Below are 14,557 nucleotides of genomic sequence, written 5' to 3' on the forward strand. Positions count from 1 at the left end.
ATCCTTTAGTTGAGTATCATATGGAGTGAGTCCCAGATATTTAATTCCAAAAGTGAGTGAGTAAAGGAGGGAAGAAGGTGATAACAGGGAAATGAGGAGTTGAGGTTTGATATCAGAAGCCAGAAGCCATAAGAGACTAATGCCAACACAGATTAAAGTCTGATTACATTTACATTTAAGCATTTACCAGAATATTTTTATCCAAAGATACTTACAATGTACCACAGGGTTACTTTTGTCATCAGCACATCAGTGTCTGACCGTTGTATCCAAAATCTTTTTTGCTGTTAGCAAGTCGCATTCTGTCATTTCAAATATTAGACAGTCCATCCACATTAAAGAGCATCACACTCTAATTGACAGCCTTCAGACCACAGTGAATACAATGAAAGTCATATTGGAGCAATGGCAGATTTCAGAGCAAAAACCCCATGAATGCCTCCCTAAGACACATCATCACTAAGTCTAATGGCTAAACCTATCATGAGAATTCTTTCACATTTGTGTCTGTTTTGTGTTGTCACAAACAGAGCTGCCCTTTCAGACAAGTTCTAAGGACCCCTTTTTTTCAGAAGGAGCATTTTTCGCCAGCAACATTTCTAAAAGCATCTGCCACCCTGATGCTCAGTCACAGCAGTTTTGTTTCAGTCCCGGCGTGCTCCCAGCGCAGTTGGGGGCATTGCTGCGCAAAGGCGCCAGTGTTTGCCACCAGTGGCTCCATGGCTGCGTTGATGGGCTGCTGCTTTTCACGCTCTGAATGTCTTCCGCTGCCTGTCGAGCCTCGTGTGAATGTCGCTGCGCTCGTCCTGTTTAACGGCACACACAGTTAGGCCTGGCAGAGAGGGGAGCTGGTATTGTATCAATAGTATACCCCCTTTTGTGGGGGGTTAGGGTTAGGGGGGGGGCACTGTTTGTGTGTGTCTGTGTGTGTGTGTGTGTGTCTGTGTGTTTATGTGTGTGTGTGTGTGTGTGTGTGTGTGTGTGTGTGTGTGTGTGTGTGTGTGGTGTGTGTGTGTGTGTGTGTGTGTGTGTATGTGAGAGAGAGATGGACAGAGAAGAGTGTGACGACATGTCAGCTTTTACACCCCTCTGTTCTCCCAACTTTGTGTGTGTGTGTGTGTGTGTGTGTGTGTGTGTGTGTGTGTGTGTGTGTGTGTGTGTGTGTGTGTGTGTCTGTGCACGGCTGTAATTGTTCTGCCTGAAACAGTTTTGCTTTCCCAAGACTTCCCTGGCACGGCCCTAAATCCTATCTTTACCCTGTGGAGGGAGATCTGAGGGCACAGGTTGCAGCGGTTGAAAAGGGGGCGGCCAGGGCATTGTGGGTAGTGACAGGTGACCACTATGGAGGAACAAAGGGTGGGTCAGCGGCGGAGTGGGATCCCTTTTCTTCGCCCCGTGTTCTCCCCTCAACACAATCTGTCAAATTTTAACTCGCCATTGAAGGGCCTGGCAGCAGAAAACGGCTTTATAGCAACTAATCCATGCAGAAGTGAGGATGTGTGCATGCACAAAAACACACACACACATACACACACACACACACACACAGACACACACACACACACACACCTAAGGCAAAGGGACTATTAGCTCTTTCCCCTTAGACAAAAAGAGGGGTAGAAAGAGAGGAAGAAAGAGGAGAAGGGGAGAAGGGTAACAATCTGTGACAAGATTAATAAGGCCATGAAGCTGAAACACTTAAACAAGCTATTTTTCTGTACCGCAATCGGGTCCCCGTCCCCCGTTGTCATGTTAATATGGATGAGAGCGAAGCTTGTTGTATTGTCGTGGGGGATTGTAGTTTGGAACAAAACATGTAACCTGAACACAAGTCCTGTTCAAGTAGCCTCAACATTGTGACATTCAATCTTACAGGCAACAATGACAGCATGCAGAACACCAGGGTAACAATACTAGCATTATCTACAGGTGTGTGTTGTGTGTTGTGGGCTATGATGGACTTAGCATCTCACAATGACAGTCTTTTACAACTGAGAGGTTTATTTAAAAAAGAAATGCTATCTCAACACAGAAAAGGAAAGATGAGCCGTATACACAAATGGGCATAAAATGAAAAGAGAGCAAATTCAATTGGATTTCTGTTTTTTAAAAGAGGACAGACAAAAAGGAGATCTACATAAATATCTTCTTCATTGAAAATGTTTTTACAACAGTGTTACAACAATGATTTTGGCTTTCTCAAAAGGAAATGCTATCTCAACACAGAAAAGGAAAGATGAGCCGTATACACAAATGGGCATAAAATGAAAAGAGAGCAAATTCAATTGGATTTCTGTTTTTAAAAGAGGACAGACAAAAAGGAGATCTACATAAAGATCTTCTTCATTGAAAATGTTTTTACAACAGTGTTACAACAATGATTTTGTTTCTCCAGGGTTGGTAGTTTTCAAATGTTTACTGTCACTATCTGGTCTGTTTTATTCAGAAATGTAAAATAATGTTGATGGCATGAACCTTAACAAAAACAAAACTGAATGAGTTGGTCAGTATAGAGAATAGAGCCTATTCCCGTATCATCCTCTCAAATGAAGTGGCAGTGGTTAAAATGATAAAATGCATACAAAGCACCACAGTTCAGTGTTCGAGAGCTAATGCAACAGATGTCCATGTTTTCCCTTAACTATTCAAGATACATTCATTGATTTCTAATGTGTTCTGATTATGGTGTCATTAGATTCTTCTCTTGTAGTCTCTCTCTAAATTCCAAAGGTTACAAAGAACAAGGAACACAAGCAAACAGCCTCACATGTGGCTTTGGCCGAAATTGTATAAAAATGTTTGTTATAATACTACAGCACTGTGTGGATTGAACAAACAACTCTCTATTATAAACATTCTCATGAAATGTATTATCTGGTGCATTTAAAGTTTGAGTCACCCATTCCTGATTTACTTTACAGTCATATAAAGAACTAGAGAAACACTGTACAATTAGTTTAGTCTGCAAACACATTTAACTGTTTTAAAATAGAAGCAATGTCTTTCCAAACTTCTACAAAGTTTTAAGAGACATCTGTCTTTACTGATCTGTGCCTATTTGAAAATAGGTCTCAATACCAAATGAAATGCCAACGCCTACACATAATTATTTCAGTGTCATCCAAAAGAGTTCAAAGAACATACAAAACAGACACACATATTGAAATCAATTGCTTAGCTTTGTGCAATTACTGACAAATGACTGAAAAAAGAAGATATTCGCCATTGGATGCAGAGCAGTGTGACAGGCCTACGCCGAATCAAGAAACAAAAGGCAGCTCTAGGCCTGTCTCCTGATATTTTCCAACTCAGCGAAAATCTATTGTGTGAGTGAAAAAAGTTAAGTTAAAAGCTTAGCATGGTATGTGAAAACAACTGTCCAGCAGTTGTGTAATACAAGCAAATACTTTTCACTGTTGCCCATCGGACCTGCTATATTCTGTCTGCTTTCACGCACCACTTCTCTTGTGGTGAGAACTTCTGCGTTGCAAAAGCTGAGATCATTTTCAGCGTTTGCAAAAGAGCCTGCCGCCAGAGCTAAAGCTAAACTTGCCACGAGTTTCCCCGGTGCCTGTTCGAAAGATGCCACACATGTGTATAAAATGGCATCAAAAACAAATAAATGCATTTATTTTCTTTATTCTTGACTAAAAAACAATCAGTATTTATGTTGTTTTATTTTATTCATGTGAATTTGATTCTCTATTACTTTCAAATATATAATAGAACAAAAGATAAGATGACAACTTTTATGTAATCATTTGTCTTCATAGTGTGAAAGACATAGCAGATAATGGCTAACGATGAAAAGAGCATTCACGTTTTGCGTATGTCTGCTTTCAGCATGTCTGAAAAGAGTCTCTCCTCACATGCTACTTCAGTTGTTTGTTAACACGTTCACAGCTGCCATATAGGCTGGTCGGCATAAGGCACAGCTCTAAACACCACAGATCATTTGATACTCACAACATTGGAGAACCATGAGCCACTGACATTAGTGTTGAGGGTGTGTGTGTGTGGGGGGGGTGTCTCTGAGGATTATTGACTAATGGCATTGGCATAGTGAGCGGGAGCATCATTGCAGGCTCTCTGCATCCCCTGTTTACAGTAAATAGTTTATGGTTAACACTTGAGTCATTCTCTGTCTGCCTGTATACTTTAATTGGTGTATTTATGAGTGAAAGAAAATGGCAAAACTGTAGTTTCTGGTCAGTTGCAGAGTCGGCATACTCTATGTCCACTAAGTCAGACTCAGAAAATCACATTTAGCAACATCCACATTGATTTCAAAACTGATGGGAATCAGTTATCCAGGTTATCCTCATTAAGGTTCTTCTCAGAGCACTTTCCGTCAATAGAATCTAACAGATTTCCTGTATCAGTTGCCTTTAGATTGTCTCCCAAGGCCTTCGGATGTTTTATTGAAACAGAGAGAAAAAGAGAAAGAAAAAACGTGTGTGAGAGAGGAGGTGTGTGTGTGTGTGTGTGTGTGTGAGAGAGAGAGAGTGTGTGTGTGTGTGTGTGTGTGAGAGAGAGAGAGAGAGTGTGTGTGTGAGAGAGGAGGTGTGTGTGTGTGTGTGTGTGTGTGTGAGAGAGAGAGAGTGTGTGTGTGTGTGTGTGTGTGTGAGAGAGAGAGAGAGAGAGAGTGTGTGTGTGTGTGTGTGTGTGTGTGTGTGTGTGTGTGTGTGTGTGTGTGTGTGTGTGTGTGTGTGTATGTGTGTGTGTGTGTAATGATGTGTGTGTACATGTGCATGTCTCTCATCACCATCCTGACAGCTGCAAATGATGCAGTGTTAGCCAGGCCACCTCTCAGCTGTCTGACTCCATGCACAACAGACGTTTCCTCCACTGCTGAAGATTTGAGCGTAACTCGAGAGAGAGAGAAACAACTCTGGCAGCACGTTGAGGACCACAGCCATGACATCATCAGCCAGTCCAGCAACTGTTTCAGAGGGGAAGAAAAAACATTTCTCTCACATAAAATACACAGAGGATGCTTCCTTCCTGGATGCCTATATATTTGTTTGCTTAAATCCTATTTTTAACCTGTTGTTGACCCATCCAGTTTTTTGTGAATGGCTAAAGTCGTCAGAGAAGTCAAAAACAACAAGTGGAGTCTGCAAACTGCTTAACAATGCATTTTATTTAAAGGCACCTTTCATGATGCTTCACATACCATCTTATATCCTCTGTCAACTAACTAGAGAAGAACATTATACTATGGGATAATAATATGGTGTACAGGAATCTCATCCGACAGTGTATGAGTTTGATTCCTACAAGTAACATACAAAACAATTGCATCTCTGTTCTCACAATCTTTGTCCAGACACAGACTGAGAAATAGACAACCATGACTCTCATCTCTCTATTTTGTAATGTAGTAATCATACACAGCCCTAAGGGATGATGGAGTGGTGCACTTTTGTGATCCTGTTATTATTTCTTAACAGAGGTTGTGCTCAAGAATGTTCTTCTGTCTATTGGCCCAGGGATTTCACCACAAATCTGCATTTGATAACTATGGTTGTCTATTTTCCTCCGGATCATCAGTGCTTGATGAGTTTGACCGTGGTTTTTAAACATCACGGGACCAACTTTGACCAACCCCCTTTCCACGACGTGGTTTTCTTCTTCGTCTTTTTTTGACAGTGGGCCCTCGGGTCGCTAAAAATAAAGCTGCCATCAAGAGGAAGGTTGTAATTTGTGATTACCGGGTGTGTCTTTGTCTCACTTAGTGAGGTACTGAGGGGAGACAGTTCCCTGCTGCATCCGACCAAAACTACTTTGACATTTCGAGGAGTAGGCTACTAGCTGAGAGAATTGCAGCTACATACATGGAAACCTTGAAATGCTCACAGAATTAATTTACTGTCACTGAAGTGAGAATACTGTCAGACAGAGAACCGGGACAAGATGATTCCATTATTTCATACATTATTTATTTGGAAAAATATTTAGATGATTTCCTTCATGAGCAACAGTTATAAAACAATTCCCATAAGATCTGTACAATGCTTCTTAAATACAATTATGGAAAACAGTCACATTGACCCGAAGTGCCTTATATACATTATACATATTTGCAGAATGAGGGAGAAAATTAAATTATATCAAACTGAATTCCACAACACATTCACAAACATATAAAACACAAATAACAATTAAATAAAAAGTACAACTTCTTAAAAATAAAAAAACAACAAAAGCCTCAGTTGCTTTAGGATTCAAAGGCAGTGTCTTTTCTTCTCCGAACCAACACTCACTGATGTGAGGATATGAAACAGTACACACTGCAGTCAGTTTAAATACATTTGTGTCCTCTTTAACACAAAAAAGCCCTCTAGTGCAATGAGGTAACTCTTTTTCCAGGTCATGCAACAAGTCCATTTGCACCATATGCGCATTTCCTGGGCGACATGAATGGAAAGAAAGAAAAAAAACAATGCGGGGAGCAGGGAGCCAGTATGGCTCAACAACCAACTTCTGCAGTCACTGTGCTTACTTCAGTTGAGAACCAGCTCATTCTGAATATCATATTCAACATCTTAGTTCCACAGCAGCAGTTCACGTGAGGGAAACGTTCCCCCTGGTTTGAGCAGCATTTCGTCAGAGTAAAACCTCCAGCAGAGCGACTGAGCAACAGCTCCAATATAATGTTACACCTGAAGAAGGAGAAAGGAGGGAGAGATTGATTAATCATTAACTATTGTGGAGTAGACATTTAAAAAAGAAAAAAAAAGATTGGGAAAAGCTTTAAGGAAAATCCGCCTTGATAACTCAACTCACCTCAGTTGCAATAATACATTCATCTTTTTCATCTGATATCACGTACACGGACTGATACTTTGTGTCCTTGCACGATGAATCTGGACGTTTCTTTTCTGAGGCATCACTGTGAACGGAAATAAAGCAAAATTAATACCAAAGCATTTTCTAACATCTTGGATCAACACTTCTACTGCACATGCACCATTCAAAATCAAAGCATTTAATCTGTATTCACCTCTTTAAGCGATTTCTGCGTTTCTCGTCTAAGTCACAGTCCAGTGGTTCGCACGCAGCCTCACATGCAGCCTCACACATGGCCTCGCACTTGGAGTCGCCTTTAGCTTCACATTTTGGGTCGCCTTTTTCCAGGTCGTCTTTCCCGCATGCCTCATCCTGCTTCAGCTCGTGCACCAGATTGTAATCCACAGACAGGTAGCGCGACTTGTAGCCGTTCTTTTCCGAGTTGCCCCCGAGGCCAGCCGAGTTGTCGCTGTGAAAGTCCACCTTCTTGTTGGTGTTCTTCACCTGGGTTGGGCCGAGGACACTGACGCTCACCGACAGGTCCTTGTCACGGCTGCAGTTGTTGGCCAGGTTGTTCATGGTCTCTCTCTCACTGCGGGCCTCTAACAGCTGGCTCCGCCGCTGGAGCTTGACCCGCACAAACGCCACCAGAATGGCACTGCCCAGCAGCAGCAGCAGCACCAGTATAATCCCTGCGCACACCGCCATCCAAGGGAAGTAATCGGTCTGCTCCTCTCCGTCATCACCCCCCTCGGAGTAGCGCCTGTCATGCCCTTCAACGACAGGCTGTCCGTTGGTCTCGGGGAGAAGAAACTGGCAGTTGCGCCCTCCGTATCCAGGCACGCACGCACAGATGTAGCGCCCCTCCCTCTCATGGCAAGTGGCACCGTTGTGGCAGGGGTTATGGGCACACCTGCTCACTGGGTGGGTGCAGTTTTTTCCAGTGTAGCCAGGAGGACACGTGCAGGTGTAGTCGTTGAGTCCATCCTGGCAGGAGCCACCATTCTGACATGGGAAGCCGGCACACTCGTCAACATTGTCGTTACAGTTGTCTCCCACGTAACCATCCGGACATTGGCACAGGTAGGAATCCACCAGGTCCAAACACTGAGCACCTAAAGCGTAAAAATATTGTCAGCTCATTTGAAAACATAGATTTGAGAGATGTTTTAGTCCATAGTCCAAGCAGATAGATGGTTTTGGATGCTGAGAGAGAAAAAAAAATAAACTTACCATTCGAGCAGGGGTTGGAGCTGCAGTGGTCAATTTTCTTCTCACAGTTGAAACCAGCATAACTTGCTGGACACTGGCAATAGTATCCTCCATCTGGGTTGTTGACGCAGCGACCCTCATTGAAACATGGCCCATCAGCACAGTCCATAGCGCTCAACTCACAGTTCTTGCCATAGTATCCAGGAGGACAAGCACAGGTGTAGGTGTTCTCCATATCCTGTTAATAGAGAGTAACACGATTTAGGGAGGAAAACCCATACACCAAACTTCAAAAATAGCAATGTATAGCACTGCATAATACAATGAAAGGTGAAGAAAGGTACACTTACAGTGCAGCTTCCCCCATTTCTGCAGGGACTGTCTGAACACTCGTTGACCTCAATCTCACAGTTGTCCCCAGTGAAGCCAGGCTTGCAGGTACAGGTATAGCTGCCCTGCCCAGTGTTGGTACAAGTTGCTCCATTCATGCATGGTTTGTGGTGAGTGCAGTAGTTCAAATCTAAAACATGCAGAAACAGCTAAGAAGTTAGTCTAACGCCACACATCTTATTTCATATTTCAATATTTCAGATTGAAGAATACAGGCATCTCATTTAGAACTGATCCAGAAGTGATTGATTCAAAATGTTTCGAGAAATAATTGCTCACCTTGGTTGCAAAACAGTCCCCCCCAGCCTTCCTGGCAGTTGCACTGCCAAGGCTGCTGGCAGGTGCCGTGAAGGCATCCTGGATAACGGATGCAGTCATCACAGTACTTTCCACTGAAGCCAACTCTGCACCTGAGGAAAAATAAATAAAGGAGAGGTCAGTGAATGATTACCATGAACTGATGTTTTATGCCATGTCTATCAGGAGTTTAACCCAAAGTAATCTTCTTTTACGTCAGTTCATATCATCAGGGATGAACTGGTGTACTTACTTGCATTCATCTGGCTTGTCACAAAACCCATGTTCCTCGTCACATCCAGGGAGGCAGATTGCTGTAAAGACACAGACATCCATTGAGTGATTCAAGCATATGTTTCATCAGACAAAGATTTACTCAACTCTCCCTAAACACTTGTTCAGTCATTTCAGAGGGCACTCACTGGCAGGCCCTACTATCTGTGTGAAAAAATTCTGCTCCCTCATCACGGGCAAGGACGTTCTGCTTAACACAGTTGCTCCCCACACAAAAGCCTCACAGCACAAAAGCTTCTTTTTCTTCTAACTGTGGGTCAGAAGTCCCCTTTTTTCATGGTGCTCATACAACCCCTCCCCTCGGTGTCCCCGAGTCGGCGTGGATAAGAGTGGACAGCTGGTATACATGGTGCCAGTGCAGGACAGCTGCTCTATTGTCCTTTCACTCGGCAGCTGCCCGCTTCCAACAATACCTCACTGCGCTAAGCCAATCAACACGGAGCGCACTGCCAAGTAGCCAATCAGGCATTACATTTAATCTATGGCACGCGTGTGATTATTCGGCAAACGTCCCTCATTTGCATTCGCGTAAAAAAACGCCTGTTGAAACCAAAGCATTTCTGTACTGTAAAATGAAGTTTGAGAACAACTTTTGGAAACTCCAAAAATAACAGATCTAGTCAAAACTACTACATCACAAATAGGTAAAAGTGTTTTAAAACATTTTTAACATCCCAGATTGGCAAAATACTTACGCTCTGTGCAGTATTGGCCTTTCCATCCAGAGTTGCAGATGATCTCTCCACGCTCGCCACAGGTGAAATGTCCAAAGGCATCATCTCGGGGGCGGCAGAAGACAGAGCAGCCCTCGCCGTAGTAATGTTCATCACACAGAAATCTGTAGGAGTATTTCAGCTCCGTCCTTCCACCAATTTGTAAATCCTGAGACCACCCCTCCCCCACTGTGAGGTGCCTCTGTGTTGTCATCCGACTGATGAGACGTTCTGGGTGTTCTGTTAACGAAACACAACTAATTAAAAACAATAATAAAAAAATGCATAATAAAAAAACAGGTGGGGCTGTTATTAGTTGACAACCGAGGAACTGGAAACTGTTTTACCTGTTGAAAGATCATCGATGGAATCTGTGTGAAGCGCTTCAATAATCAGCGAGAAAGTCCCCTGTAAGACAATGAGAGTATTACGATTAGTGGGCCTATGTTCTCGATTACAACTTATCTCTCAAGACCTCATGGCAACCGGTGTCTCATTAGTCGCACAAGGTGGGCCTCGTATTTAACATATGACGGAAGAGGCTGATAAACAGAGGTGTGATGCCACTGGGCTTCACGGTCAATTTCCCCGCTTTCACACTTACTTACTGCTGTAAAATGAAGCTTTCGGAATTTCACGCAGAGCTGACAATAATACACCAACTCTGGGGATGTGAAGTTTCCCACCCCTGTAACATCTGTTAAATGCTCTAAGCTAAAATACCACCCTTCCAAAGTCGTTTCTACTTGGTAATCTCTTTTGACGTTATCGATAAAGCCACATGCGCGTGATAAAATCCATTACACTCTATTACTCGTAAAGATATCTGTCGGTAAAACAATCAACCAACTCACCGGCCAAGTAAAGCCAAAGGAGAATCGTATTGGATTGGTGAATGAATCCTTAGACGTCATCTCGGGAACTTGGAAGGAGTTGGATCCTAACACAGGGGTAACCGCACCTCCGTAGGTGCATGGAGGTTCCGGCGATACATTTGTCTGGTAGTGCTTCAAACAGATCCTAAAAAAAGTTTTGCATTCACACTGCTGGAGGCTTGATGCGGTCCCCCCTTTGCAGCAGTTCGTATTTCCCGTCACTCCTTTCTTGTTGAGAAACTCTTGCAACTTCAGTTCGAATACCCCAGAGCAGAACCCCTGTTGAAAGAACGAACCTCATGTAAACCAGCATATTTGCAGACACATTTTACAGTTAACACTGACTATAGGTAAGCTAATAGGCGATATGGATCTGGACGTCACTATGGATCAATATTGAAATCAAGACCGAAATGAAAATATGTCTTACCTGGCATGTCAACACACAAAGGATGGCAGCTATCAGAATTGACTGGTGTCCCATTGTGTTGTATTGGGTCTTGATCAAATTTCAACTTCCAGGAGCCCAACGAAATTTGACTGTGTCCCTCAAACAAGCATTGAGATGAATTTTGAAAACGTCCAGATATAGTCTCTTATTCAACAGACACTTCAGTGTAAAGAGACTACTTCGGTGGATTTGTTTTAGTCTCTTCCCACAACGTGTTCTTCCTACTTTCTTCTGTGTCCCATTTAAGTCCTTCTTGGAATGGAAAAAATAACCAAAGTCAATTTAATCCTTAATGTAGTGTAAGAGAAAGCGGACGAAAAAATCCAAGGTGATAAAAAAAATCCCTTGTTAGGTCGTAAATTCCAATCCAGATATTAATATTTGAAGATCAATACAGCCTCAGGCTCTTGGGTGCAAACAAGAGGACAACCCGTAGCAGGGTTTGCTCGTGTGTTGTTTACTCTCCCTTTGATTTATTAAGCGCAAAGATGGTACTGGTCCAAAGCACTTCCCCTCTGCGCTCTCGTTCCTTGTGCACTGTATGAAACTATGCGTGTGTCTGATGTCCCGGCCAGCCTGCCGCCGGTTATATACAGACTGCGACTGCTAGGATAATGACATGCAAATGAGCTACTCCCCCAATCTGGCTCTAGCTGTCACAAAGGGACACTTTTCAAACCCCCTCTCAAAAGATCGCCAAATGGTCACTGAGCTGTAAAATGTGCAACCCTTCCCCATGGCCAGAGAGAGAGAAAAAACTTCTCATTTACATACTAGAGAAAAATTTAACCTCAAGAATCCTTTACATCCTTTGCTGACAGAAAACCTCAAATTACATCACACTCCGTCTGCTCATAGTTAAACCTGCTCAAATGACTCGACATTCTTCACTGAGGCACACGGACGTCATACGAAATGCAACGGATAGTCCCCCCTCCTATAGCCGATTTGACAATTGTTTTGACATGCAACAACCGATTAATAGAGGCTGGGCAATAATTATTTTATAAATACTTCATTAATCATCGACTATAAAGATATAAACAACCGAAGCACTCCTACATTTTCTTTATCTATGTTTTCTTTATTTACACAGCATTGATTTGAGAAAAATGTGCCCGCATCAAGAAATATTTGTTTATTTATTTATGAAACACCGCAATTGTTTTGCAACGTTTGGGTTATTTGGCATTGTTTATCCAATCGTGTTTGGTCCTGTACTTTATTCAACCGTGTTTTTATTTCTCAGTGTCCCCAAATGGCATGTTGAACTTTCACTGAATGAAATATATGTTATTTTCAGACTGAAAAGTGTTTTGATGGAAAAAATAGGTCATATATAGTACTAGTTTCCATTTTGTATAAAGTTTTCACAAACTTCTGGAACCCTCATAAAACCTGTTCCAAGATGCTGACAAGTTCTCCAACTGTTAAGTATGGATATTCCATATAATATCTGAACGCTGATGGGCAGTAAAAACTGCTGGTGTGTGTCGTTCGCGTGGCTGTCATTAAGGCACTTTGTTATTGTGTGAGGGAAGAATAAGTTTGTTCTTTGTGCTCTCAGCTGTATGGTAATTCAGGCAACACCTGCTCCCCCTCACAATATAGCAGGGAGAAAGAGCTCCCCTCGGCGCACGCTGCCGTCTCTACAACAATGTACAAAATGTAGGGGCTCTCACAGGGATAAAAACATGTATAAACAGTCATCCTAACTTTAATCCGCTGAGGAATTTTATTTATTTTATGTGCGTCATAGTACTTTTTTCTTCATTTTCGGAATCTTTTAACGAGCTCTCTCTCTCTCTGTCGACTTTCACTCGTGGGCTTGTCGCCAGGGTGGTACTAAAGTTAATTTACATAGCCCCCCTCCTTTTTCTCTCTGTACGTGTATGTGTGTGCGTGCGTGCCGGCAGTGTGTGCGTGTGTAAAATATGTGTGTGTCGGGGTGGTCTTCATTAGGACGTTAATTGAAACGGTACTTGCATTTCAGAGGAATGCAAGGACATTTGAATTTCTGGAGTGGCATGCATGCCAGAGGAGGGTCAGATTCTAGATTATGCCTGATTTGAAAAACACAACGTTTGTCAAACTCAGCTGAGTGTGTATTTCGCTCAAGCACATCATCAGTGTTCGCGTAAAATGACATTGCCAAAGGAGCTTAGACGCGTGTGCGCAGTTTATTCATAATGTTCACTGTTGCCAGCGCTGGAAAAATCCACCTGTTGGTGCGTTGATGTCCGGATAACAGACCGCAGTCTACATTTTCATAATGTGATGCTAAGTGTATTGATTATTGTGTTGCTGTTATATGACAGGTCGCGTATGCTTATCTCGGGCACTAAGCACTTGCTCAGAGTCAGCCACATGAAATATCAAGTCTTCCATCACCATACACCTCAGTCACGCGGTTCTTTACATTGACGTGGCAAACATTTCTCCATTACTGCAGCAAAGCGTAACCGAAAGGCATGGTGAAATCCTTCAGAATCATGCCCACTACACTTATTCTTTTCAAACTTAATTTATGCCACGCGATTCTGTCTTGGTTAAATCAAGCAGAAAGCTCCTTTTTCGCACTCCTCCTTCTTTCAGAAGGTGAACTATGGAGAGACTGTTTAACTTAAGTGTTTCTATAGGGGGCTGTTGTACTTTAACTCCTGCCCACCAGTAGCTGCTATGAACAAAGAAGGGACTCGAGGTCTGACTATTCATCTTTTCTTTGCGCTTTAATTTTCATTGATTTGGAATACAAGAGGGAGCCCTTGGGGATTCTCTCTGAAGGGCACGACACGCCTTTAGACGCGGACAGCCCCCCAAGCCAACCATCTGCTCCCAACCAAATGGCGTTTTCCCCCCCTACCTCCACATTTCAACTGCATGTCTCCACTGTTCGTCCACGCATTACACAGTCTTCAGCCAAATTAAACTGGAAGCATGTAAAGGACCTGCAACGGTATGGCACTGGCCATATGGTTAGGGAAGCTGAAAGTGCAGTTTCGCGGATAAACTGTTCGTGGGAACGTCGACATTGCCTGTCCATGACAGGACTCTTTTTAATTATGAAGTCCCTTGCTCAAAACAATTTGTTCTGCGAAGGTAACGTGTATCCTGCCAAGTGATTCCCTAAATGGACAAAGCAAAGAAGCAACAGGTCACTTTGAAATTCCCTTTTCACGATTAAGCTCGATCAGAATTTATACAATTAGATTTAGGATTCAATTAGTAACCTCTCTCAACGTTAGTGGCGCTGATCAAGACTACACAAATATTCTTCAGATTATTATGCCTAATATTAATAGTGTTGTCGGAAGGGCTCATATCTGTTAAGTTACATTCATCACATCTGTTCAGTCGGAAGACAGATTCATGCGAAAGTAGCCCGATATAACTTTCCACGCGTACTGATGGAGGGACGTGTGCTGATTACAATAATAAAGGATGTGTCGCGTGGCCCCGATGGTACGGATGATGGGTGCGGAACACTGAGTCAATCCCGATACACAGAGAAAGAAAGAAAAAGCATGCCATAA

At 42.8% G+C, this 14,557-nt stretch overlaps 1 protein-coding gene across 2 annotated transcripts; it reads right to left on the minus strand.

Moving 5' to 3' along the window:
* Window positions 1–5,920: 5,920 nt before the first annotated feature.
* On the minus strand, window positions 5,921–11,737 carry dld (deltaD). 2 transcript variants are annotated; one of them, XM_042066293.1, is made up of 11 exons: window positions 11,004–11,736; window positions 10,553–10,852; window positions 10,046–10,106; window positions 9,681–9,938; window positions 8,945–9,005; window positions 8,674–8,804; window positions 8,355–8,524; window positions 8,026–8,242; window positions 7,007–7,907; window positions 6,790–6,895; window positions 5,921–6,665 (listed from the first exon to the last, which is right to left on the minus strand). In XM_042066293.1, the coding sequence occupies exons 1-11, from the start codon at window positions 11,055–11,057 to the stop codon at window positions 6,660–6,662; spliced, it is 2,265 nt and encodes a 754-aa protein (XP_041922227.1). In that variant the 5' UTR covers window positions 11,058–11,736; the 3' UTR covers window positions 5,921–6,659. The 2 variants fall into 2 exon arrangements, with proteins under 2 accessions (XP_041922227.1, XP_041922226.1); XM_042066292.1 differs by lacking the exon at window positions 5,921–6,665 and having other exon boundaries at window positions 6,781–6,895; window positions 11,004–11,737.
* Between the last annotated feature and the right edge of the window lie 2,820 nt (window positions 11,738–14,557).

The sequence above is a fragment of the Alosa sapidissima genome, chromosome 16 (genome assembly GCF_018492685.1).
Source record: "Alosa sapidissima isolate fAloSap1 chromosome 16, fAloSap1.pri, whole genome shotgun sequence".
NCBI classification, from domain to species: Eukaryota; Metazoa; Chordata; class Actinopteri; order Clupeiformes; family Clupeidae; genus Alosa; species Alosa sapidissima.